The 26824-nt window shown below is 42.0% G+C and overlaps 1 protein-coding gene across 14 annotated transcripts; it reads left to right on the forward strand.

The window, feature by feature from the left end:
- EXOC7 (exocyst complex component 7) lies at positions 1 to 25597 on the forward strand. Of its 14 annotated transcripts, XM_075177797.1 has the most exons (22): positions 1 to 171; positions 2124 to 2189; positions 3218 to 3402; positions 5727 to 5832; positions 7298 to 7520; positions 8126 to 8293; positions 9183 to 9194; positions 10973 to 11065; positions 11513 to 11581; positions 11944 to 12089; positions 12176 to 12328; positions 15195 to 15293; positions 15722 to 15784; positions 16031 to 16097; positions 16828 to 16866; positions 22479 to 22544; positions 23144 to 23264; positions 23820 to 23915; positions 24685 to 24745; positions 24837 to 24878; positions 25050 to 25183; positions 25393 to 25597. In XM_075177797.1, exons 1-22 carry the CDS (start codon positions 112 to 114, stop codon positions 25496 to 25498), a joined length of 2175 nt encoding a protein of 724 aa, XP_075033898.1. In that variant the 5' UTR covers positions 1 to 111; the 3' UTR covers positions 25499 to 25597. The 14 variants fall into 14 exon arrangements, with proteins under 14 accessions (XP_075033898.1, XP_075033886.1, XP_075033889.1 ...); XM_075177785.1 differs by lacking the exon at positions 11513 to 11581 and having other exon boundaries at positions 2 to 171; positions 9180 to 9194; XM_075177788.1 differs by lacking the exon at positions 10973 to 11065 and having other exon boundaries at positions 2 to 171; positions 9180 to 9194.
- The last annotated feature ends 1227 nt before the right edge of the window (positions 25598 to 26824 follow it).

Raw genomic sequence — 26824 nt, forward strand, 5'->3', positions numbered from 1 at the left:
GCGGAAGTGTTGTATGTTGACATCTGATGCTTGTATTTGCCAGGAAGGGTGGAGGATACGATTCTGTATTCATTCGTCTTCATATATTTTTCGGTGATTTAATAAGCAATTATGATACCTAACGAGGACAGTTCTACCAGGAAGAGGGAAATAGAGCAGAAGCTCAAGCAGGTTAGATTTATTTCTATTCTGTACGTACAAGTGGAGTAAAAGCAATATACGCTTGTCTGATAGGTATAATTACTGTAATGCAATCCTTGTGTATGCTCTATAATATATAATAGACAGATGTGCACGTTTAAGTGGTTTTAGGTCGTATCCACACAGTGCATTGCATGTTTGCGACAGTTCTCTATATATTATAAGTTGTGGCTGTAGGCTGCTTACCTGTGTCTGAATGAATGTCAGGTTTGTAGGCATAGATGTAATCAGTAACAAATGATGGTCCTAGTCTGCACACATTGAGGGGGGTTTGTACCATGATCACAGAGAGATTATCATGCAGTTTAGAGTCAGAAATTATTCCAGCACCACTGATCTGTGTTCTTGGAGGGTGATGCAAATCTGTGATTATCACTATCCATGTTATTAGAATAGATTATTTTACTATGATGGGAAGATTTTGTGATCCAGGATAACATTAGTATAATATAAATACAAGGTTTATGATAATAAAATGCAAAATCTGGTGCTTTGTTATAGAAAACGGTGCCAATATTTAACATTGAATCTTGTCAAGTGTTTCAGTGAGAAACCAACAGTCCATACTCTGCTACAGTGGTTTTCCAATCAGTCCTCAGGTCTTGAAAACATTTCTTCATGTAGGTGGATATGCACCGATCAGCCACAACATTAAAACACCGACAAGTGAAATGAATTACATTGATTTTCTAGTTTCAATGTCACCTGTCAAGGGCTGGAACTGAGCGACTTTGACTAGGGCCAAATTGTGATGAATAGACGATTGGGTCAGAGTATCTCCAAAATGACAGGTTTGTGGGGTCTTCACAGTATGCAGTAGTTAGTACCTGCCAAAAGTGGTCCAAGGAAGGGCAACCAGTGAACCGACGACAGGGTCATGGCTGTCCAAGGCTCATTGATACGCGTAGAAGATCCCACAGAAGAGCTACTGTAGCGTATATTGTTGAAAAAGTTAATGCTGGCTATGATAGAAGGTGTCAGAACACACAGGACTTTGCAGCTTGCTGCGTAGCAGCTCAGACCGGTCAGAGTGTCCACGCTGACCCCAGTTGAACGTAGAAAGCACCTTCACTGGGCAGGTGAGTGCCAGAACTGGACCATGAAGCAATGAATGAAGCTAGGCTCGTCGTTTACTTGGGGAAGGGATGGCACTAGGATGCACTATGGGAAGAAGGCAAGCCAGCGGAGGCAGTGTTCTCCAGGCATTCATGTGGATGTTATTTTGACACATACCACCTACCTAAACATTCTTGAAGACCAAGTGCAATCTTCATGGCAACAATATGTCCTAATGGCAGGGGGCTCTTTCAGCAGGATAATGCACCCTGTCACACTGCAAAAATTGTTCAGGACTGGTTTGAGGAACATGATAAAGAGTTCAAGGTGTTGAATTGGCCTCCAAATTCTCCCGATCTCAATACAATTGAGCATCTGTGAGATGTGCTGGAAAAATAAGTCCGAGCCATGGAGGCCCCACCTCATAACTCACAGGACTTGAAGGATCTGCTGCTAACGTCTTGGTGCCAGATACCACAGGACACCTTCAGATATCTCCTGGAGTCCATGCCTCGACTGGTCAGAGCTGTTTTGGCGGCACGAGGGGGACCTACACAATATTAGGCAGGTGGTTTTAATGTTGTGGCTGATCAGTGTTTATTATACTGTTGGGACAATCTTAACCTGGGTAAAGTAAAAATGGGGGTTTTCAGGGAGAAACAGGAGACTTTGTATCCTTCCGCATCTTAGTACTGTATTTAGTAGAACATTTTTCGTTTTGTCTTGGTTAACTGACATATGATATGAATGAGTATTTGTGTTTTATTGATAAGCTAGCAACATTAAGCAGAGTTTGACATGAACACTTTTATAAGTCTACTGTCTAGTTGGACCATTGAACCATACCACTAACCTGCTTTTCACAGGAGGAGGAAATGCTGACATTCATCAAAGAAAGTCTTGATAAAAGTGATCAACTAACCAACAATATGGTGAGTTTACCACCTAGCTCGAGTCACAATGAACATTTCACAAATAACGGCCAAGGGCCTGAGTCATTAAGGAGAGCAAAGTATAAAAAAGGAGTAACTTTGCACCTGGGCAAAACCATGTTGCATTGGAGGAGGGGAGATAAATTTAAAATGTGGGAACAGATTTATAGTTGGGGGGGTAGAGCATGTTCTAAATCAACTTTAAATTTCAGTGTACAAATAAAGCTACCAAGTATTTGTGTGCTAGATGAAAAAACAACCAGTATTTAACATATGTGCAAAATAATAAACTAATTTGCACCCCTTGCATTGAAACATGGTTTGTCCCGTAGAATATTAACTCCTTTTCTTTGCCTTACTTTCCTTAATGACTCAGTCCCCAAATGTTTAGGCCATTATCTGCAAGTACAAAAGACGTTTCTAGAATTTCTACATAAATAATGAGGCACAGTAGTTTAGTACCTGTCGAATAACTACATCCCTCCCATAACGCTTGGTTTTGTGGAGGTGAAGCAAGATGGCACTGACTGTATCATGGCTGAACTTTGAGAACGAGTACCGGCCCCTAACTGATGTCTGTCATATTTGGGAAATCTTTCTGCCTCCCTGGTACAGAAGTGCAGATTTGTTAACAGGAGAGGAAGGCAGGTAGCACTGGGAGAGCTCAACTCTATGACATAGGGGTGATGCTTCCTGTTGAGCTAAGCAGCAGCGTGAGATTCAGTGGTACGATCCGTTACAGTGGTACGATCCGTTACAGTGGACCGGGCCATATGTTGAATTTAATCACTGCTTGGTATGGTGTCCAGTGGTGCCTCATGAAATGATGCAGGGCTGTGCTGCCTCCCAGAAATACAAGAGGCTGTTGCAGGTGAACTATATTAGGTAGGCAATTAAGACTAATTTAAAAATTGCTAAAAACATTTCATTACTAAGAAAAGTGGACTTTAAAACAAGGAGTGTCAGATTGGTTTATGGGAAACGTCCAGACATCAAAGCGGCCTCTTTTCTCTTCTCTTCCTCTTCAGGTGTCCATCCTTTCTTCCTTCGAGAGTCGACTTATGAAGTTGGAAAATTCCATTATCCCGGTCCACAAGCAGACAGAGACGCTGCAACGTCTGCAGGAAAATGTGGAGCGGACTCTTTCCTGCCTAGACCATGTTATTAGTTACTATCATGTAGCTACAGAGACCGAGAAGGTCATCAGGGAAGGGTAAGACGGGGAACAGAGTCCTTAGGACTACAGGGTGGAATACAATGCTTTCTGTGACTCCCGGAAGACTAATCTAAGTTCTTCATGTGGACCTGTCATATCCACCATAAAATGACATTGGGGTCATGGGTGACTGTGAGCTTCTCTCTGGCTTTTCAGAAACAAGGTGCTTGAACAAATTGATATGTTCATTTTCTTAGTCTGTGTTACCTGAAACTGCGTTAAGTTCGCTAATTATCATCCAGAATTGTAACCTGTGCTAGACTAAAACCAAACGCAGTAATGTACAGAAAAAATGAACAACTGAACGAGCCACTGAATTTTTCTTTTTCTTATACATGCAAATTATTTCATTCTAAAATGGGCTTTCATGCAGATTCCCCTGCAATGGCCATAGGTAGCACAAACATTAATAATTATTGTAAAGATGCGGAATTTGCTGGCTCTATAGAAATAAATGATGATGATTGATAGGATTATACCTACTTAATTTTTTCTATCATAGAGACAGATGTTTTGAATTTAATAACATTATAGCCTCCTAGGGTTAACTGATTGTCTTTGTAAATCTGGACACATATGAATTACACGTGCAGCATGGTGCACTGCAATTTGTTGTCATGCATGCCGCGTGTCTGTAGCTTACCATAAAAACATGCATGTAAACTAATTGTAGTGCAGCCATACAGCGTCTCTTATTTTTATGTGTACAGACTCACGTTGCCAGTCTGTTATCTCTATGTGAAGTGTGGCCTTCTAGGATGGAGACTCCCACATCAGGAACTTGTGCAAGCTTCACTCCCTGGCTACATTAAAATCATTTTTTTTATGCAGTTATTTCCCTACCCTTTGTATGGCTTCAGGCTCCTATTCATCTCTTGGTGGCTATCGTTCAGTTGTTGCCTGAGCAAAACCTCATCCTCTTGCTCAACGGGCCAGGGTTAAGACCTTAGTTGTCTGTGTTCCCCATTGATCTACATGAGAAGTATATAGATCATCCTGTTCATGCTTCTCCTCAAGGCTACATTCTTAAACCTGCCTGCTGAATATCTGACTTTGCTTTGCCTGGCTACAGCGATTGATAGGTCCAGAAAATGAAGAGAGCAGACTAATAGGAAAGCTGTATTACTATAGCAATCTTCGAAACAAAAGCTTGCATGATATATAAGTGTTTAGTTTGTAGTTGTGCTATTGAATTTGAAATAATAATAAATAATGCTTATGGCTGGGAAGTGGGGATCGAGAGCGGGTCCTGATTGAAAAGGTGCCACAGTCATTGAACTGCTGCCTTCCTTCTACAGTTACCATTAAAATTGCTTCTGATTCCTTCAGTCCGTCAGAAACTTGAGGACTTGAAAAACGTGAAGGTTTGGAATCATACTGTGAGAGTTGATGCTGCAGAGTAGGTCCAACCTGCCGGGCAGAGTAGGTCCAACCTGCCGGGCAGAGTAGGTCCAACCTGCCGGGCAGAGTAGGTCCAACCTGCCGGGCAGAGAAGGGCCAACCTGCCGGGCAGAGAAGGGCCAACCTGCCGGGCTCCTGCCCATGAAGTGATAAATTGGGGCTTGTTTTACGGGAATTTATATTTTAAGTGGAGTTCTCCCTTAACTAAACTGGATTCTACATGTCCAAATACTTTGCTTTCTGAATATGTTCGATTTTCGATTTGGTACGATCTTCTCATTAATGCATTTAAAGCTCCTTAACTTTATGCCTTTTAAAAATCCTTAAGTCATTGAGTGGCACTGGGACACAGATATATCCTTTTCTATCTATGTGGACTCCAGAATTATAGATTTGAACATGTGGGTGGGGAGTCCAGTACTTTGTTCGGATTCACCCACCATGTATATCATGCAGCTAGATTGGAGGCATGTGTATCCCCTTGAAGCTTCCTTGCATTTGAAATGCTTGGATATGTTGCTATGGCAGCATATCTTGTGAGTCGTTCCATCCAAGTAATGCTCTGTGCATGTGATACAAGTATACTCATGTTGCTTGCTGCTTGATACCGGATGAAGTACCCACTTGATCTTACTAGGTGAGCCTCTACACTACACTAAACATAGGTGACAGGTGCTTAGTGTCCCCAGCAGCCCTGTCTTGACGTTTAACATACTAAAGCGTTGTTTTGGGAATAATTTATTTATTTATTTTTTAAGGTACAAGCGCTGGGCATTGCTAGCTCCGAGTAGCAAGTAAAATAACTTGGTAGTTTATTCAGTGATTTAGCAGGCTTTCATTCTGTGATTTGTCAAATGTTCTCACAGGGTTTGTGAACTTTATTGTTATACTCGTACACAGTGCATGCTTGTTTTTACCAGGCCTTCAGGACGGCTGGAGGAATACCTGAGCTGTATTGCCAAGATCCAGAAGGCGGTAGAATACTTTCAAGATAACAATCCAGACAGCCCTGAGCTAAACAGAGTGGTACGTTGTTTATTACCCACAAACTGACGCACAACTAACCCTGGTTTAAAGAGAATCTTTTTAATGTCTAAATTTAATGTTTGTGGACCATAAGGATTTATTTTGCAAATATAACCTTACACTGTGTTCAGTTATTTGCTAGATGCACTGCCTAGCAGATTTTATCTAGCACCTACCCTATGCAGTCTTTTCACTATGCCCAGCCCCCACGTCTGGCCGATGTCAGCCGTTTTAAGCGAGTAGTTCGGAAAAGCCATTCACACTCCGTTAAAACTGCCTTGCCTTTAATTCAACTACGTCATATTTATGACACACCACCGGTGGGAACTTGGCATTGTGAAAAGACTGCATACACCCTTCACTGCAGATAGAGCATATGTAGCAAAACGTGTTAGATCCACTCTACGGGAGCATGTAATCAGCAAATGATTATGTATAGGATATTTACCAAATAGAACCTTAAGGTGTCAACTTTTTTTTCTTTTAAAGAGCTGGTGGCCACAAATATATAAATATATGTGTGTCTAGAACTAAACAATATACATACATTTTTACAGCAATTTAGGAGGGTGGTGCTTCTCATTCTTGTATTGTTCTTATACAGTATAGTGAGTGATTGGCTTGAAGTCTCCAAACATAGACTGCAGTTTGGTTGATTCACAAACATGACCACTGAATGTCATAGAAAGGGCAACCTGCACTGCTTTGGGGCCATGTGTCTCTCAGACAAACTGAGAAGATATAGTAATGACATTTTACTTTCAGCAGATCTGCAGGGGAAAATCAGGATGGGCTCACCGACAGCTAGCGCTCCTCCCTGGCTACCTGAGCCAGGACTAGTCATGTTCTTCCTAATGCTGTCTTGCAGATTTCTCTGCCTCTAGCTATCCGGGATTCCCATGTACCACTCTAGCCACTTGGCTAATGCTACCATCAATAAATGCTTGTTGCAGACAGTCTTGCAGGACCTAGCTCCTCCTAGTTAGATGTTGCCAGCCAATAATTGGCTGTGTGCCGGATGAGGCGTGCCCCAGTCATTATGAAGGTCTGTTCTCTAGTTAAACGACATCTGCTGATGACAGTACGCAAGCAAGTTTAGTGTTTATTTGAAGAGTGAGTGTCTCCTTCCATACCAACACTGTTACTAACTAAACCTGAGAGAAAAGGTACTATCCCCCCATGGCCACTGCCGTTAATAAGTTCCTCCATCTGTAATGAAGGACACCACCACTTGACCTGGTCTCCAGGTTACAGCATCTGCAGAGGTTTGAGCTCTGAAGGTTGTCCAGACTTTCTGATGACTATATGACCGTGTAAAACAAAAAAAGGCCAACCATATAGGAAGCTAAGGCCTAGTTACCAATGCAGGTCTATAGTGTTGTAGGTAATGCTCCTCTTAACAGTATTATAGTGCGTCGCTTGTGATCTGTATGCTCTGTAATACTTTCTTTATCAACTTTTGCAGAAATCGCTCTTTGAACGAGGCAAGGAGTCCTTGGATGCTGAGTTCCGCAACCTGCTGCAGAGACACAGTAAGCCGGTTCCTCCTATTCTCATCCTGGACTTGATTGGTACAGACGAAGAGATAGAGGGACAAGAGGAGGGGATACTGGACCATCTCCCAGAGGGAATCTTGCAGGACATTATCCGTATCTCCCAGTGGTTGGTGGAGTACGGCAGGAACCAAGGTGAAACACTCATAGGTTTGATTCCTATTGGCAAGAATATGACATCACTAAAGAGTAGCGGCTCTCAGAGTGCGGGCCAATGGGAGATCCTTCCTGTCTTCCAATCAACTTTTGTTTACATCTTTATTCAAGACTACCTGCTGTCCCGTGATATTAAATAGTATTTTAATTTACCAACAGTCAGGTATTCTAGGTCACTTCTTAAATGGGAAAAAAAGTGCAGGTGTCCGGCTTGGGGGGGCAGATACCCCCTTGCTGCCTACACAGACCCTGAAAGTAACATGTTAATTGGTAGAAAATGGAGCCTGTTAATGTTTGAAATGGTACAGATGCTCCATCTTTGGAAACTTGTTCAAGATTTGATCCTGATGAAGCCTATCTTTGTGGATTTGGTAAATGAAATACCTGTGGTAATCTGGGATCGAGTGAACCATGTGGATATGCCATTTAATTTGTTCAGACCATGATGTCATATTATTTAGCCATGCATTCGTCTTTCGCTTCTTTCTTTTCTTGTTGTATAGCTTTTAAAATGTATTTCTATTCTATTTTATTTTCCATTCGCCTGTGTCCTTCCATCATAACGATTCAAACTCTTCTTCTAGACTTCATGAATGTGTACTATCAGATTCGCTCCAGTCAGCTGGATCGCTCTATTAAAGGGCTGAAGGAACATTTCCGAAAGAGCAGCTCATCCAGTGCGGTCCCTTATTCACCTGCTGTGCAAAACAAAAGGAAGGATACCCCAACCAAGAAGCCAGCCAAGAGACCAGGTCAGGCAAGCACTATTGTGTACTGTGAAGACACATTACTTACTGCCCCAATATACCACCAGAGCCAGAGGCAAGAGCAAGCACCCCATTATCCCTCTACCACAGCTCTATGTCATTAAAGGGCATTGTTTGACATTAAAATATACTAAGGGCTGTGTATTACTGAGCTGAATAACACACATGAAATAACTTGAGTGAGTATATTTTCTTTTAGCCCCCTACAGCTGGCTGTTAGGGGGCGATGTTCCTCTAACTGAGCAGACAGAGTTTGAGTGACCACTTTACAGACTTGCTGTGCAGAAATGCACTGCATCCATTGGTTGATTCGTACACAGGGACAGGGATAGTGATGTCATGGGTAGGAGCGTTACATGGCACTATTTGTATGCACACAGACTAATCAGTATGTCATATGACCTGTATTGCAGTAATATGAGTGACTTAAGATTTTGAATAGAAAATAGAAAGATTATAATTAAGCTATCTTCCCAATCACAACAGTATGGCCATTTTTAAATAATATTGGGAGACTTGGATAACTATAGTTCTAAATCATATTACACCGTTTTCAGTTCATTTGGTGGACATGTAGCCATAATTGTACAGTTGCATCAAAATTAGTATTAGTTTTGCAAGTGTGAGCAGAGGTGGTGTATCCATCTCTGAGGATTGTTATATGACTGTGCACACTAAAGACAGGATAGCTAAAGTAGCTATGGACAGCTTTATATAAACTAATCTATAAATGCACAGTATTCCACTTCCCTAAACACCTTCATTTCCAAGCTTCAGACTTTTGCTATAGATTAGATTGAAGTACGTTGGTTTTGTACCTGCCTGGGAGATATTGACAAGACTGTCTCCTCTTTTGTATGTCCCGATGAAGCAGTCTTCATGCCAGGTAATAATAATGCTCTATAGTGTGCAATGCCAGCATTAACAAAAATACATGCATTGCACGTGTGTAAAGTCGTGTGCAGTCTCTCCGCTTTAAGCCAGCTTCCTTGTTATAATAACCTGAGCATTGTTCTTTCATATCTGTCCTTTAACCAACATTCCATGGATAGTCAGCTCTGGGCAATAAACCTGGAGCAGTATTAACATGCTCGGCTAGTTTCTGACCAGCTAAGCGTCCTAGGAGAGGACGTGCAGATGCCATATGCTGCCTCTGGACATCACAAGGTGTCCCTAACAGCACAATGTGTTTTTATATTCTAACATTTCATTGTCTTGTGTTACTTGCCATGCTATTGGATAAGTATTTGTGTAACATGTTAATCATTGTTTTGTCAGCCTGCAGCCTCCCCAGAGTTAAGGCCTCTCCGCGTGTCCGGGGGAAGGGGACAAAAGCCTTCTCGTTTTCTTCCCTGCCTCCCCTAACAGACGATTGGCCTGGGTCTCTGCTATCAATCTCAGTAACTCTGGGTGTATTCTTTGTGCAATGCATGCTGTTAATCTGCTGCAAGAGTCCTACAGAAGTCTTTTTATATCTCAGCCGTGCATTCTTATTAAATAAGAATCGCTGATTTTAAACTACATTTTAATTTACTATTCTGTTTTTACAAATTTCCAAATCCATTGAAACTCTCTATGCCATACGGTCTGAGATGTTTAAGGAAATATCTCTGCATTTATTTTATGATGCCACATCAAGCCAAAATATTGCTATCCACTAAGTATCTGATCCTTCCAGAAGTATAATGTACATTTTAGCGAGATTTGTTTATATTTTGTTTTATTTTTCTTTGCTGCCAAGCCTCAGGATATGCTTATTGTATTGACTGTATCTTTGAGACTTCAGTATTGTGCATCTCGAAATAACAATCACTACAGATTAGGCTGCATTCAGATTAGGTATTGCACATATTCTTGTAATATAGTGTTCTAGACATTGAGTGTGAGCTCTATAATCCAGGTATCACTGTCAAGGTGGAGGCTTGAAAGATGAACTAGTCCTCTTAAGTCAGCTACTGGCAACCAGACTGTCCTTCACATATATATTAACCGAACCTCCTCCATGTTTTGGTTCTAGAGAATTATTTCACTTTCATATTGTATGGGCACTGGACTTTCCAGGTTAATAGCATCAAAGCCAAGACCCCTCCCTGTTTAAATATAGTGTTTGGGTATGATAGCCATAGTTTACTGATGGTATATGGGCCGCTAATTGTAAAATACAAAGCAAGCTACGTAGAGTGTGCTCTCTCTGGTCGGCTTGCTCTGCACATGGTGGAGACTGGGAGCGTGTTGGTGATTGGAGGAAAGGCCATCTCTCAGCCTAATCCATTGTTGCACTTTCCTGTTGAAAAGTATGAAATAAAAATAGGGTATAGCTCTTTCTGAATATGTTTGGTTTCGTTGTAGGATTTTTTTGGTCCGTGTCACCGTTTGCCAGGGTTTTTGATATTTTGGCTTGCATGTATAGTTGCTATTTTCAAGTGTTGTATTCGAAATGGACTCTGGTGGTGGCTTAGCAGCATACAATGGGCTATAGTGGGAGTCAAATGGGCCTCAAACCCTTTCAGAAATGACCTTTTTAACACATGTTGGACATCATCCTTTTCTAAGCTACTGCTTGGTGGTCTTTCATCTTATATTTGGTGTTTGGATATCTTCCTGCTGAAGGTTTTTCCCTCCCTTGTCGCTCTTTTCTTCTTTCCGCTCTCATCTTGGTGACAGGCACTATCCGAAAGGCTCAGAATCTTCTCAAACAGTACTCACAGCACGGGCTTGAGGGGAAAAAGGGAGGGTCCAGTCTCGGAGTTCTTGAAGGTAATTTCGCATCTCTTTTTTTATTTTGGCTGATTTGGGATTTTAAGGACAACCATCTGAATTCAGTGTACCGTTTGGAGCGGTCCTGACGGAAGATGTAACGCCAGGACTATGCATGCATACAATCTTGTGGTGGGGCTTTTTAAATGCAGGCCACATCCTTCTGTAAAATTAGACTCAATACTGCTATAAGCGACAGGCTAGACATTACATTTCTACTTGGTTTAGAAAACTAAATTAGGATTCTAAAAATGCTGGAATATAGAAGAATGTAGCCTGCATAAGCTGTGGGTGGACCTTAGCTTGTGAGGGACGCAGCTATTGATCCTACGCCATGGTACAATTACTCTCCCGTTTCGGACACCGGACAGCCACTCTGTGTGGCCCAGGCCTCAGTGTGACCTACTGGATAACCGTCTCCCCTGCCTCCCCATTCACACTGATCAGGTCATGAACAAGACTTCCATAGCAGATACCACGGAGATGTCGTGGGTGAAAAACACGGGACCACTTTAGGTGAGTACCAACGCCCTTGACTCTGACAGATATAATATAAGTTTAGCGGGTTGGCATAGGTCTCTGTGCATTTAAAAAACAAAACAAAGGGGTATATTTACTAAACTGCAGGTTTGAAAAAGTGGAGATGTTGCCTATAGCAACCAATCAGATTCTAGCTGTTATTTTGTAGAATGTACTAAATAAATGATAACTAGAATCTGATTGGTAGCTATAGGCAACATCTCCAATTTTTCAAACCTGTAGTTTCGTAAATCTAGCTCAAAGACTTTAGACTTCTTTTTGAAGTGATTGACTGACTGACCCTACGAAGTATACGCTCATATTGTACCAATTTAGGTGACTTCCCCTTTTTATTCCAGGGAAAGAGGATGTGCTGGATCTTGAGACTGACACCTACATATACTGTATAAGTGCCTTTGTGAGGCTCGCACAAAGTGAGTACAGACTTCTTATGGACATCATCCCCGAGCACCACCAGAAGAAGGCTTTTGATTCTCTAATTCAGGTCTGTGATTATTATGCAGGAGATTTTCTATACATCTTACCGGTAAGGTATCACTGATCCTCCCCCACATATATATATTCCATCAGGAAACCCTGGATAATCTTATCCTGGAGGGAGAGAACATTGTCTTGGCAGCCAAGAAGGCCAACTCCCGGCATGATTTTACCTCTGTTTTGAGTATCTTTCCCATATTACGGCACCTCAAACTCACCAAGCCTGAGTTTGACAAAGTTCTTCAGGTTAGTACATGGTAAACGGTGACACGTTTTCACTCCATATTGAGTAAACCTGTTAGTATTAAGGGTAATTAAGTATTCGACTTTTGAGTTGTTGTTTTTTATATTATGTTATGGAGAACATTTCTGACAGATAAGAGAATTTGGGCCTGATTCATTAAGGATCTTAACTTGAGAAACTTCTTATTTAAGTCTCCTGGACAAAACCATGTTACAATGCAAGGAGTGAAAATTAGTATTCTGTTTTGCACATATGTTAAATAATGACTGTTTTTTCAAATGTGATGCACCAGGCCCCACCCCAACCACGCCCTTTTTCCCCCTGATCTCCCAGAGCAGTCCTTGCCAAAGTTGGCAAGTATGGCTTATTTCAGTCCTATCCTATGGGCTTTGCTAGCTAAACCCCCCCCCCCCTTTCCCGAGTACAAACAGTGGAAGGTGCATTGGAGGAGTAAGAAATACAGGTTTTAGTATAGATTAGTGCCTCCTATCACAGCGCCCTCTATAGCCCATGTTGAAGCAGTGTCCCTTAAATGGATTTTACAGAGCATACAAACATCCTCTTTTATTAGTGTAGCTGTCTCTGTAGCAGTTCACATTCTATCCTGCTCTGAGCAGTAGAGAAGATCCATTCAACAGCCTATTTCATCTTTAGTACTGTCAGCATCGGCCCACATTGTGATCTAAAAATCCAGTATGCCCATGCAGATGGCATTACTCAGAATATATTCTTCTGATGTACAGTCATGGGCAAAAGTTTTGAGAATGACACAAATATTGATTTTCACAAACTTTGCTGCTTCAGTGTTTTTAGACCTTTTTGTCAGATGTTGCTATGGTATACTGAAGTATAATTACAAGCATTTCATAAGTGTCAAAGTCTTTTATTGACAATTACATTAAGTTTATGCAAAGAGTCAATGTTTGCATGTTGACCCTTCTTTTTGAAGACCTCTGCAATTCACCCTGGCATGGTGTCAATCAACTTCTGGGCCACATACTGACTAATGGCTGCAAATTCTTGTCTAATCAATGCTTGGAGTTTGTCAGAATTTGTGGATTTTTGTTTGTCCACCTGGCTCTTGAGGATTGACCACAAGCTCTCAATGGGACTAAGGTCTGGGGAGTTTCCTGGCCATGGACCCAAAAGTTTGATGTTTTGATCCCCGAGCCACTTGGTTATCACTTTTGCCTTATGGCAAGGTGCTCCACCATGCTGGAAAAGGCATTGTTAGTCACCAAACTGTTCTTGGATGGTTGGGAAAATTTGCTCTTGGAAGATGTTTAAGTACCATTCTTTATTCATGACTGTGTTATTAGGCAAAATTGTGAGTGAACCCACTTCCTTGGCTGAGAAGCAACCCCACACATGAATGGTCTCAGGATGCTTTACTGTTGGCATGACACAGGACTGATGGTAGCACTCGCCTTTCCTTCTCCGGACAAACGTTTTTCCAGGTGCCCCAAACAATCTGAAAGGGGATTCACTAGAGAAAATTACTTTACCACAGTCCTCAGCAGTCCAATCCCTGTACCTTTTGCAGAATATCAGTCTGTCCTATTGTTTTTCCTGGAGAGAAGTGGCTTCTCTGCTGACCTTCTTGACACCAGGCCATCCTCCAAAATTCTTCGCCTCACTGTGCACGCAGATGCACTCAAACCTACCTGCTGCCATTCCTGAGCAAGCTCTGCACTGGTGGTGCCCCGATCCCGCAGCTGAATCAACTTTAGGAGTCAGTCCTGGCGCTTGCTGGACATTCTTGGGCGCCCTGAAGCCTTCTTCACAACGATTGAACCTCTCTCCTTGAAGTTCTTTATGATCCGATAAATGGTTCATTTAGGTGTAATCTTAATAGCAGCAATATCCTTGCCTGTAAATCTTCCAGTCTGTTGTTCTAACTCGGTCAGCATGACAGAGTGATCTCCAGCCTTGTCCTCGTCAACACTCTCACCTGTATTAACGAGAGAATCACTGACCTGAGCTGGTCCTTTTGTGGCAGGGCTGAAATGCAGTGGAAATGTTGTTTTTGGGATAAAGTTCATTGTCATAGTAAAGAGGGACTTTGAAATTAATTGCAATTCACCTGATCAATTTTCATGACATTCTAGAGTATATGCAAATTGCCATCATGAAAACTGAGGCAGCCGACTTTGTGATAAATATTATTTGTGTCATTCTCAAAACTTTTGGCCATGACTGTATGGTGACCTATTTGGAATAAACCTTGAAATGTTTTAAGGAGGGAATTTCTAAAAATTATCACCAGGTATTATTACGTTTTATTCATAAAGCACCAACATAGTCCACAGCTCTGTACAATCAAAACATGTTATTTAGCCACAATAGTCCCTGAGCTTATAATCTAATGTCCCTAGCATAGGTACACTGTAGGCCTGAATTTGTCAGAAATCCATTAATTTACCAGTCTGTTTTTGGACTGTTGGAGGAAATTTGATATCCGGATGAAATGCATGGAAACTCGGGAAATACAAATACTGTATATTCTCTTTAGAAATGCATCGGTGTCCGTTTATTGCACTATAATTCCCTCTCTTTGTAATGCTAGTTTTGTCCTAGTGATCCAGCTAGAGCACTGTGCCAGAAAATAACACCATGGGGTAAATGTATCAAAATGAGAGTTTTCCGGCGGGTTTGAAAAGCCAATCAGATTCTAGCTATCATTTATTTAGTACATTCTACAAAATGATAGCTAGAATCTGATTGGTTGCTATAGGCAACATCTCCACTTTTCAAACCCGCCGGAAAACTCTCAGCTTGATACATTTACCCCCATGTCTTAAGAATACAATTTAGGCGGGTTGTGGTATCTGATGCCTATTTATACATTCTGTCCCCTCCCTTTCTCAGGGCACTGCTGCCAGCACCAAGAACAAGCTGCCAAACCTCATAACCTCTATAGAGACAACAGGAGCCAAAGCCCTAGAGGATTTTGCAGACAGTATTAAGGTAATTTCAGGTTCTAATTCCATCTCTGTGACATGGTCTAGATGAATGTTTCTCAACTCCAGTCCTCAGGACCCCCCTAGCAGTACATGTTTTCCATATCTCCTTACTGGAGCACAGGTGTATTCATTACTGACTGACACAGTGTAGCAGGTGGTATAATTATTTCACTGGTCACCTGGCAATCCTGCACTGTTAGTGGATCCTGAGGACTGGAGTTGAGAAACACTGGTATAGATGGATGTTTTTCTGGAGTGTCAGCATATGCTTAGCAGTTAATTATTTTAATTATTTAGTAGTTAATGAAATTGGGTTATTTAGTGGTTAATTAAAACCAGTAAAAAAACAACAACTGCATTGAAACTTAAAATCTATATTATTAGCAGTTCTGCTTATCGGAAGGTTATTCAATCTCCTTCCATGTCCCATAGAATGACCCTGATAAAGAGAACAGCATGTCCAAGGATGGCACAGTACATGAGTTGACCAGCAATGTGAGTATCGGTTGTCAGCGGTTGTCAGCGGTTGTCAGCGGTTGTCAGCGGTTGTGTGTGTGTGTGTGTGTGTGTGTGTGTGTGTGTGTGTGTGTGTGTGTGTCAGTATTCTGCTAGGTGGCCACGAATATAAGTTTGTATACAGCTTTGTGCATTTGTGTATCTGGAGGCATAAACCCTGTTTAGTGCGAAATGTTATTGTATCTCTGGGTGTCTTGTGGGGTTTAATCCTCCACTCTCCCCCAGGCCATCCTGTTCCTGCAACAGCTGCTGGAATTCCAGGAGACGGCGGGAGCCATGCTGGCCTCACAAGGTAATTGGTTCCTTCGTTGTGCCGTATCCATGTAACCGGACCATATCCACAAACACTTTCACACCATGAAGAACCGGTTTGGTACAAGTCGTTTTCCCATCCAGCATTCTCCTTCATTCTTCCGTTCATTCCTCCAACTTGCTGCTATAATACTGCTGCCTCACGTGTGCCATGGTAGAGTGTGTTCTCTGCCTGCACTGTGTGTAGGTGACGTGTCCACGTTCAGTCTCCCCTTTTAGTAATCCCACCTCTTCATTACTCTTTGTGCCTTTGGTCTCATTTAGTCTGCTCTGTTTCTATTTGTGTCTCTTATTTCTGTTTCTCCTCTTCATCTATATCTGTCTTGCTTGTTTTCATGACTATATGCTCTTAGTTCCATTTGTCTCCTGTCATTCCCTGAGATATTGTAACTCTGATTATCATTAACATGTTTTGGTTCTTTTCATTTCTACTGTCTCCTTGGTTGCTCCCATGACAGTTTCCACCTTTTCACTCCATCTTTTATCTGTGTGTTCTCTCTCTTGTCCCTTTTACTTTTTAACCACATTTCTGTCTTTCTCCTGCTCCCCTCTACTCCAACTTCAGCTACACCAGTAATTTTTTGCTTTGTAATTTTGATCTTCTCCTTTTAGTGCACTAAACTGATATTCTGTTCTGTCCTCTTGTTCTTCTGCCCCTTCCTTTCCCTTCTGCTTCTGTTTCCTCTCTCCCTTCCCTCCCTTGCTAATAGTTCTTGGGGACACTTACAATATTCCTATCGATCCTAGAGGTAAGCGGTGTAACACTTCTAGGGGCTCCCCTCTCATCATTTTTACCCATATGTGTGATTACTCGCTGCATGACTTTAAGATTCCATCATTACCGTTGACAAATTTGCATACATTACTATTAACATTTCAGTGTTGGGTTAGCATTTCATAAGCTATCTCGGAAGAAATATAAACATATCAAACATGGGTGGGAAACTGGGCTTCCATGGAGTATTTTGAGGATAAGGAATTAACGGTAACTGTAACTTGCAGTTTTTTCTCTTCAATCCTCCATGGCATCCACTAGTGGATGTACCCAAGCAATAGTAGGGACTACAAAAGAACAAATCAGCCATGTATGCTGTATAATCAAGAAAGTATTCGGTAGCTGTGTGGAGAACATGTCTCCCAAACTGAGAGTCAATAGAAGATAAGATGTCCAAGACAAGAATCTGGGTAGTTTTAATATTCTTGTTTGTTGCTATAATGTCCACTTGAGGAAGTCCAGGTTTTTCTGTTAGTAGCTGGAACACTTCCTGCAGAGCCCACTCCCCTGGATGAACTTGTCTTTAAGATAATCGCCCATTATGTTCTGTTTGCCTGCTACATGCAACAATGAGGGGTATATTTACTAAACTGTGGGTTTGACAAAGTAGAGAGGTTGCCTATAGCAACCAATCAGATTCTAGCTGTCATTTTGTAGAATGTACTAAATAAATGATAACTAGAATCTGATTGGTTGCTATAGGCCACGTCTCCACTTTTTCAAACCCGCAGTTTAGTAAATATACCCCTGAGAGTGACTTCTGATCTTTTTCTGCCCAAGACAGGATTTGTGTTACTTCTGCCATCATGGCTCTGCTTCTGGTACCTCCCTGGCGATATAGGATAGCCACAACCGTCTTGCTGTCTGAAAATATTCTGAAACGCTTTTTAATTGGAGCTAAAAGTGCTGAACTGCCTTCTACACTGCTCTCATTTCTAAGACATAAACACCAATCATACACAACAATAAAACCACCTGCCTAATATTGTATAGGTTTCCCCCATGCCACTAAAACAGCTCTGACCTGTCGAAGCATCAACCTTTTCATCAATTTGTGCTACAGTATCTCCTCTGTTGGACTTGACCAAACGAACTAGCCTTCGCTGCCCACGCACATCAATGAGCCTTGGGTGCCCATGACCCTGCCACTGGTTCACCGGTTGTCTTTCCTTGGACCACTTTTGGTAGTTACTAACCACTGCATATTGGGAACGTCCCACAAGACCTGCCGTTTTGGAGATGCTCTGACCCAGTCGTCTAGCCATCACAATTTGGCCTTGGTCAAAGTCGCTCAGATCCTTACACTTGCCCATTTTTCCTGTTCCCACATCAGCTTCAAGAACTGACTGTTCACTTGCTGCCTAATATTTCTCAGCCCTTGTAATGAAATACTCATTGTTTTTTACTTCACTTGTCAGTGGTTTTCATGTTGTGGCTGATTGGTGGACGTGGAATTTTTTCCTGTTTCATGACCATGTCTCTTGTGCTATTTCAGCTAGAAGGTGGTCTCTCCAGGCCGTGATACTGGAATTTATTGTGATTATTACTCAGGTTCTATAAGTGACCCTCCTCTTGCCTTTAATTTTGGAGTTTGCCACCAACTGAGAGACTCCTTGGTGGTTCTTGACAGTCTGATGGTATAATTCAGAAAAGTCTATGTCGGTAGTTCTAGCTGGAGACTCCGCATATGCCATCTTGCCCAGGGGATGACCCCTATAGTGGAGGGAAACATTCTGAACAATCGAAATTCCTTTCTTATCGTTGTTTGGTGATAAGTCTGTATTTGAGGTGCCAGGGAATGCATCTTTCTTCTGCGTTGTTCTATATGGTGTTTATTTAGACCTCTAGATACTTTATTTGTTGTGATGAGACAAGAAAACGTTTTTTCCTGTTCACAATCCAGCCATATTCTTACAGAAAGGTTATCACATAGCTGTCCTGCAACTGACAATGTATTCCGAACTCCCTGCCACCGGGATGTCGTCCAAATAGGGCCATATAAACCCCTTGCTGTCTTAATTTTGCCACTAACGTCTCCAACACTTTGGTAAAAGTTCTCAGGAATTTTTCCTGGCTGAAGTGTTGTCACATGACCCAGAACCTGAGGAATTTCCTGTGATGAACTGCAGCAAGGATATGACAATGGTCATCCTGAAGGTCCATGGATGTGAGAAAATCCCATTCGCTTACAGTCGCGAAGACAGAATCCAAAGACTCCATTCTAAAGTGTCTGAAAGTCCAGAACAGTGCAAAAGGCTCTTGATGACTTTCTGTTGAGTAAGAGCCTGGAAAAAAAACAACCTGTGCCCTCTAAATCTAAAGGAACCAGATAAATTGTTTGAGCCTTCCTTAACATTTGCAGACTGTTATTTAAGGCTTCCAACTCTGCTTGGGTTGGTGAAATCTTGGATCAGACAAAGAAGTTTTCCTCAGGATACTGATGGAGCTCTGTCTCTTATCCATTTCTTACAATGTATAAATCCCACTGATCTGGCATAGTTTGTCCATATATCTGCATATTGTGTAATTCTGCCTCCTACCAGTGTTTATTAGGGAAGGGTCCTGGCAACAGTCATTGTGGAGTCCACTAATTTGATCTCCCATCCTTAAGTATGAATACTTGAAAGGACTGTTCGGATGTAGTAGGAATATTCTGTCTGGTGTATTGCCTTGGTCTATAACTTCTCACGTCTTTGACGTGTCGATGGGTGGTGGACAAGGAATTTTTTTTACCTCTGATCTTGTGGAAAGTGGTTAGATTTAACTCCAGAAGACTTCTGTATCATGGTATCTAATTTGTCTCTAAAGAGCAAGAACCTTTCAAATGGAAGATTGACTAGCCGGTACACTATTGATGCCATCAACCTTGCTGAAAAAGCAACGGTGTCCAAAGATGCTCAGACAAAACTTCTATGTCTCTCTGCGTAACCTCCATAGTTTTCAATAAGTATTGCCTAGTCACCTTCTCTTGGCAATCTTTAGAGCGCGTCTCTTTCTAGAACCTGAGCATTCCAGCCACTCCTGACTTCTATGTGGTTCCAGATGAAATATGAAGTTTCTTAAAACGACTCTCCATATTTCTATCCATAGGGTTGCTTAGAGGACCACTGTCTCTTCAAGAGTGATGGTAGTTCGGGTCGACATACTGGCTATAGCTGCGTCTGTTTTTGGAACCAAGTTCCACTTCTATGCCGCTTAGTCACTGAATGGATACATAAGTTGTTATCTCTTTGAGTTAGGCTGACTCTTTTCCACGTGTGACCATTCCTTATGAATAAGTTATTTCACAAGTTGATGTACCGGGAAAACTCTACACTTTCTGAGCCACTTTCGAATTTGTTTCTTCATTGATGCCCATAAATTTGTATATGTGTTCGAGCAAAATGTCTGCATTATCTAGTAAACATCTTGGGTGTTTCTATAATCTCTCCAGATTCATTACTAGAGGAGTCTTCTAAATTCCCTGAAGAATCCCACCCTGATTGAGAGTGTCCATCTCCAAACTCCGTACTTGTCTGCGACCTTCCTCTCTCTGTGCCTTACATAGCCCACAGATCATCCTTGGTCACAAAAGACTCCTTCATCCAGGCTATATGTTCCTTAAACTGCTCATGAGGCTGCTTTTTGTTTTCCCCTTAGCTTGAATACTACACATTATACAAAATACAGTTGCATTATATAGTGTCTGGGGTGTATTTGCTTAGCCTGTCTCTACCTACACTAGACGTGAACTAGTGGTGGCTGCCATAGAGGATTGAAGAGGAAAAGCCTATTTTCTAGCTGCCCCTTACTAGGGTCAGTACACCTTTTTTCATTAATTATCTTGGCTCAGGTACTAATCTTTATCTCTTGATCGTTCATATGCCCCCAGTTTTGAAGTAGGAGAGGATGTAACAACATCAGAATGATAACAGCAGCACAAAGCTTTCATGAGATGAGTATGCAGAGCTTGTGGGGGCCATTGACCTGTCCGCTTATGTGATTAGGTTAGCGGTGACGGGCGGGGGAACGGAGGGCAACCGGAAGTCCCAGAATGAGACATAGTGGAAGGAGGAGCAGGGAGCAGCTCACAGTAATAATGTAATGGGCCATATAAGTGAACATTTATGTGTTTACTCACATCTATGTGAAACAGCTCATGCATCTAATTTGTTTTATGTACTGTATTAGTAAATCCCATATCAGAACACTATTTTTTTACATTGTGTCTCTTGACAAAAATCCTCTACACTCTGTTATAGAATAATATGAAATAATAATATGAAAGTCACTTAAAAGCTGCCAAGTTGTGGAAAATGTACCCTTTCATTTATAATATACCGCACAATTTGTGAAGTGTTTATGCACAGAAGCCTGTGTGTCCTACAGCAGGTTATAGTGTGGACACAGGAGGGCAGCAATGCACCATATGAGGCTTAAGACTTCTATTTATAGTGTCCTATTAGCAAAAAAAAAAAAAAAATCTGTCTTGGGAAAAAGAGACTCGTGAGCAACTTGTGTTTTCTAAGGTTCTATAATTTGTTTATTTCCTGACCGTTATCGCTCCATATGTTGAGTGGTGTGAGTCAACACTCCAGGGGGTAAATGTATTAACTTCCGATTTTTCTTTTCAATTCTTCGCTATTCGGCGAGTTTGCAGTGAAAATTTAAAGCGGCAATGGCTTTAAAGGCAAAATAATGTCTTTAAAGCCATTGCCGCTTTAAATTGTCACTGCAAACTTGCCGAATAGCGGTGAGTTGAAAAAATCCGAAGTTAATGCATTTACCACCAGGGGGTAAATGTATGAATCTCCGGATTCTTCATCTCCGGCGTGTTCAGCCTCTTCAGCGCTTAAATTTAAAGCGGCGCTGCATTGTAAAGGGAAACCTCCCTTTACAATGCAGCGCCGCTTTAAATTTAAGCGCTGAAGAGGCTGAACACGCCGGAGATGAAGAATCCGGAGATTCATACATTTACCCCCAGGTGTGTTTTCAAATCCACCAAGAATAAAACCTATTTAGCTTTTAATAAAATACATTATTATAGTTTTCATCGGTGGCAATCGTTTTAATGATTACCATAAATCCGACATTGACAAGCCCTACAAATAAAATCCGAACTTATCAAAATCCAATTGCAAAATAAACAGACTTGCCTGAAACCCAACGCTGCACATCTCCAATGGCACCAGCATGCTGACAGCAACTTAATCCGAATGGACAAGTCTCCGGCACTACAGCTTGACATCATCGCGACCTCTGTCAATGTTAATTTATGGCGGTGTAGCGTTTTTTTTTAAATATAGATGGCCCCAACTTTACGCGGATATTCTAAATCCTCATCAGTGCCGCTATCTTGGAATTATTAGAATAACCAAATACCCTTTGTATAAATGGGTTATACAAAACATTCCATTGTTCCTGCCGTGTGCACACACACAGAACACATTAGCTGATGGCCCTTTCATATTCGGAATCTTGCATTTCAGCTTAGTGAGTCTCTAACTATGTTGGCTTATGATGGCAGTCAGCTTTGTCATGAATATACAGTACATAAGTAAGTTTGGATGTACTGTTGTTAACGTGTCATAATTGCATGTGTTGTAGAGACGAGCTCCACTGCCAGTAGCAACATCTCTGAATTCAGCAGGCGCCTACTCAGTACCTATATATGTGAGTATGGGAACCGGCCGCTATTGGATGTGTTTAGAGGATTACAGGGCATAAAGCAAACCTGATATTGCAATGACTGTACCCCTTGTATCTGGGTTTCCTTGTCTAATCCTTATTATTTTATGTAACATTTTATGTTAACTTCACTAATGTTGTCTTTTATGTCGCCTACCTACATATTTGCGACCAGTCCACCCTGTGCGTTTAATGCCCTCCTTTGTTTCTGGTAATTACCGCCTCTTGCCCTTACTATGTGTCTCTTGCAGTGGCGCACGCAGGGGGGGTTTCTGGGTCTCCAGAAACCCCTCCTCTCCGCTAAAGAAGTGCCCCTGTACTATCCAGCAGCCGCGGCGCTGTCAAAGAAGTGTCCAGACGCTTCTTTGACAGCGCCGCGGCTGCTAGATAGTACAGAGCTGCTGAACCGAGCTGCTGCAGCCCCTTAAAAATCCTGCGTGCGCCCCTGTCTCGGGACATCTGGGAACTTCTACCTGCTGCCAATTCTAGCCTTTGTCGTTCCCTATCGGCCAATACCGTCTTTCTCTGCCACCCTCTCTACAGCCAATATTGCATGTGTTGTACCTGTCATTCTTCTCTCACAGGCAAAGTCCTTGGATATTTGCAGCTAAAACTCCTGTCGAAATCTAAGATGTACGAGGACCTGGCTTTGGGGGCCATCTTCCTGCACAACAACTATAACTACATCCTCAAGTCACTGGAGAAGTAAGGTCGGAAGCTGACGCACTGTGTAGAATAAAGGACAGGCCTAACTGACACACAAAGCACCGTAGTGAATCATTGTATTATTGTTTGCTGCTCTCTTAGGGCTGTTGCAGACTTGGGTCAGTGGCCCTTTAGAGTAGACGTAGAGTTTGGATATCTCAAACAATAGATATTTGTGTCTGTGTCCTGGTTATTCTGGATGTAATAGGTTCAACAATTAAAGCTAACTTAATACGAGTGAAAACTTCCTGTTCTGCCAACAAACTCCCATCACATCAGTCTACAATATTTCAGAATGTTGTCTTTTGAAAACGTCAGTAATTGAAGTGACGGGACAGGAAGTAGAGGCCAGTTAAGGCAGAGCTATAAATTTAAGTTTAAGTGACAGATATGATGGATACTTGATAGTTTTCTTACACATTTGTATGTCAAACTGTATAAACGGCGGTATATAACTGTGTATGACAGCAGGCTGTGAGGAGAGATCTCTGGACCAGTGAGAAAGCCGCATGTCCTATCTGAGGGTTGAGATTGCACTTGTTTCGTCGTCCACAGGTCAGAGCTCATGCAGGTGGTCTCGGTGACCCAGAAGAACCCTGACAGTGTATATCGCGACCACATAGAGAAGCAGATCCAGACGTACCAGCAAAGGTTCCTATCCGGCACCCCAATGAACACAATCTTTCTCTATATAAATGCCTTTACGTTACTTGTGTCAGCAAAGTGGACATCGCATGAGTTTTCACATAGTTACCATATGTCTAGGAAACCCATATGTCCCTCTTTTTTTAAGGGACAATTCAAGGCTACGGGTAGATGTTTATCCCTGTTTAGATTTATTTCATGGGCTCTGATTAGCAACTAGGAGACAGCATCTAGCATTTGAATCCAGCAGCAAGTCTTAGGGGTATATTTACTAAACTGCGGGTTTGAAAAAGTGGAGATGTTGCCTATAGCAACCAATCAGATTCTAGCTTTTATTTAGTGCATTCTACAGAATGACAGCTAGAATCTGATTGGTTGCTATAGGCAACATCTCCACTTTTTCAAACCCATAGTTTAGTAAATATATCCCTTAGTCTACTGTACAGGCAGCCAATTGGGGTAGAGTGGGTGACAAAGCGTGGCCACCTGGAAATGGGCTGTGGGTATTGCTGGGCATGGCAGAACATATTTCTGCTCCAGACTGCACAGAACATTGTATTCTTGTTTTTTCCTTAAACATTCCTGTTTTCAGCTCCAATCCTAGTATTCTTATTGGGTGAATTTCAAATCATTGGTCCTGGGCTCTCTTATTGTCAGGAACAAGAGAGAAGGCAGAAATCTCATTCAGTGAACTTGCTAGGCACCCCAGGGTACCCAAATCATTATCTTGCACACTTCTTTTGCCCATTATTAAGGTTGTACGTTTTGCTTCTAGCTGGCTCAAAGTGACTGAATACGTCAATGACCGGAACATGCCAGCATTCCAGGGAACAAAGGTGATTTGTCTAATGATCGTAGGACATATTAATCTTGCTAGGTTTAAATATGAAATTGTGATTTTACTAAATATTCTACCTTTTATTACAGCTGAAGGACAAAGAGCGACAGATGATAAAAGAGCGCTTCAAGGTTTGTAAACGGGATTCTGTGTACTATGCGAACCAAAGATTTATTATGAGTAAACATTACATACCATAATAGCAGCATAATATGGAATGGCTTTTGGATGGTCGTCAATGTTGTGGTAGCATTGAAGCATCATTAATCGTATCCTTGATTTATATTCTTATATGAACCTAGGGGTTTAATGAAGGTCTGGAAGAGATCTGCAAAATCCAGAAATCGTGGGCAATTCCAGACAAAAAACAGCGTGAGCGGATACGTCAAGCTCAGAAGAAGATCGTTCAGGAGGCATATGGGGCGTTCTTACACAAGTCAGTCAAGACGTTGTGTGATGTTTGTTTAATATTAATGTTCTCCTTACATCCCACCCTTATCTCCTGATGTTCTCTTCTCAAATAACTATGTTCATAGCTTCTAATTAAATGTTACTCCAGGTCCTGATTTTCCCACTTGCCTTTCCGCCCTCGTGCCACTACATCTCCCCTTGCTCTCTAATGTCTTTTTATTCTTTTTCCTCTAGATATGGTACTGGTGTAAACTTCACTAAGAACCCCGATAAATACATAAAATACTCGGTGGAACACGTTGGGGAAATGATCGAGAGGCTCTTTGACACATCTGCATGAATGTCTACTCCTCTTGAAGCCTGTATATATATACGTTATACATATGTCATACTGCTGTACATAACTGAGAAACTAACTCAATAAACACTAATACCGGAACTTGTTGTTTGTATTTGTTGCAGAGGATCTTGTGCATTTTACCCTCCGTGTTTATTTGAATACAATAATTGAAATGTTGAGACCCTGTCATACAGATCTAATCTGCTCTCTACATGTAGAGTGTCATGTTTGTAGGGTATTTAATGGATTATTTTATAGCAACTTATATAGATTATTATGTGCTAGCCAGGCCCGGCGCTCCCATTAGGCAAGGTTAGGCACTTGCCTAGGGCGCCGGGCTCTGGAAGGCGCCCTCCAGAATGAAAATTACTTTAAAACTGTGCGGCGACCGCTGACCATACCTGTCACGGCCGCCGCACAGCATTCAGATGCACGGGGAGGGGGGGAAGAGGCTATTGCTCACCACCGCCGCCTCTCTGCTCCGTCTCCTCCCCTCCACTCACTAGTGTCAGTGAGTGGAGAGGAGGAGACGGAGCAGAGAGGCGGCGGTGGTGAGGTAAGGAAAGATGGGGTGAGGAGGGAGGAGGGCGCCGATTGTTGCGGGGGGGGGGGGGCTGGGGCGCCGATTTTGTAAAAATGCCTAGGGCGCCATGGAGGCTAGCACCGGCCCTGGTGCTAGCTAATAGGGGTTGCTATGGCTGAATCACACAGACGCACAAAATGTGTAGTGTAGGGATATTGGCATTGAGTTATTATCTCTCCATGTCTACCTTATATACAGTCACAACAGAATACCTGGGGACTCGTTATATTGATCTTGATGGGAATGGTGGTATTTATAGAAGAGGAGTTTGCTGAATTTATGGGAGGACAGGTTCCACTGTTGTCACTATGCTTCTGACGGAGCTATGTGAGATAGTATCATGATTTCAGGAGGGGGGTAGAGGTTAGTGGGAAGCCACAGGCACACGTAGTGGAAGGAGCAGAGTCCTCCATAAGCACAGAGCAGTGATGTGGAAAGAGTCTGGTGTCGGATACACCTCTATATGAAACGGTTCATAAATATAACTTGTTGCTGTTCCATTTGTGTCTGTCTAATTAAATATGATGTGTTATAACTGACCCACTATAGCTAGCTTTTTGCCAGATTTTCTCATTTCATTGGTATCCAATAAGCACAGAGTTTGACAGAAGCAGGTTCTGTGTGTTTTCTAAAGCATTGCATTATGTCGGTGTTCTAATTAAATATTGATTTATTTAGAGACTTGCCACATTAGGAACTACTCCTACACACATTGCAGTATGATTAATGCAGGACAGTTGTGT

This window comes from Mixophyes fleayi, chromosome 6 (assembly GCF_038048845.1).
Source record: "Mixophyes fleayi isolate aMixFle1 chromosome 6, aMixFle1.hap1, whole genome shotgun sequence".
Lineage (NCBI taxonomy): Eukaryota > Metazoa > Chordata > Amphibia > Anura > Limnodynastidae > Mixophyes > Mixophyes fleayi.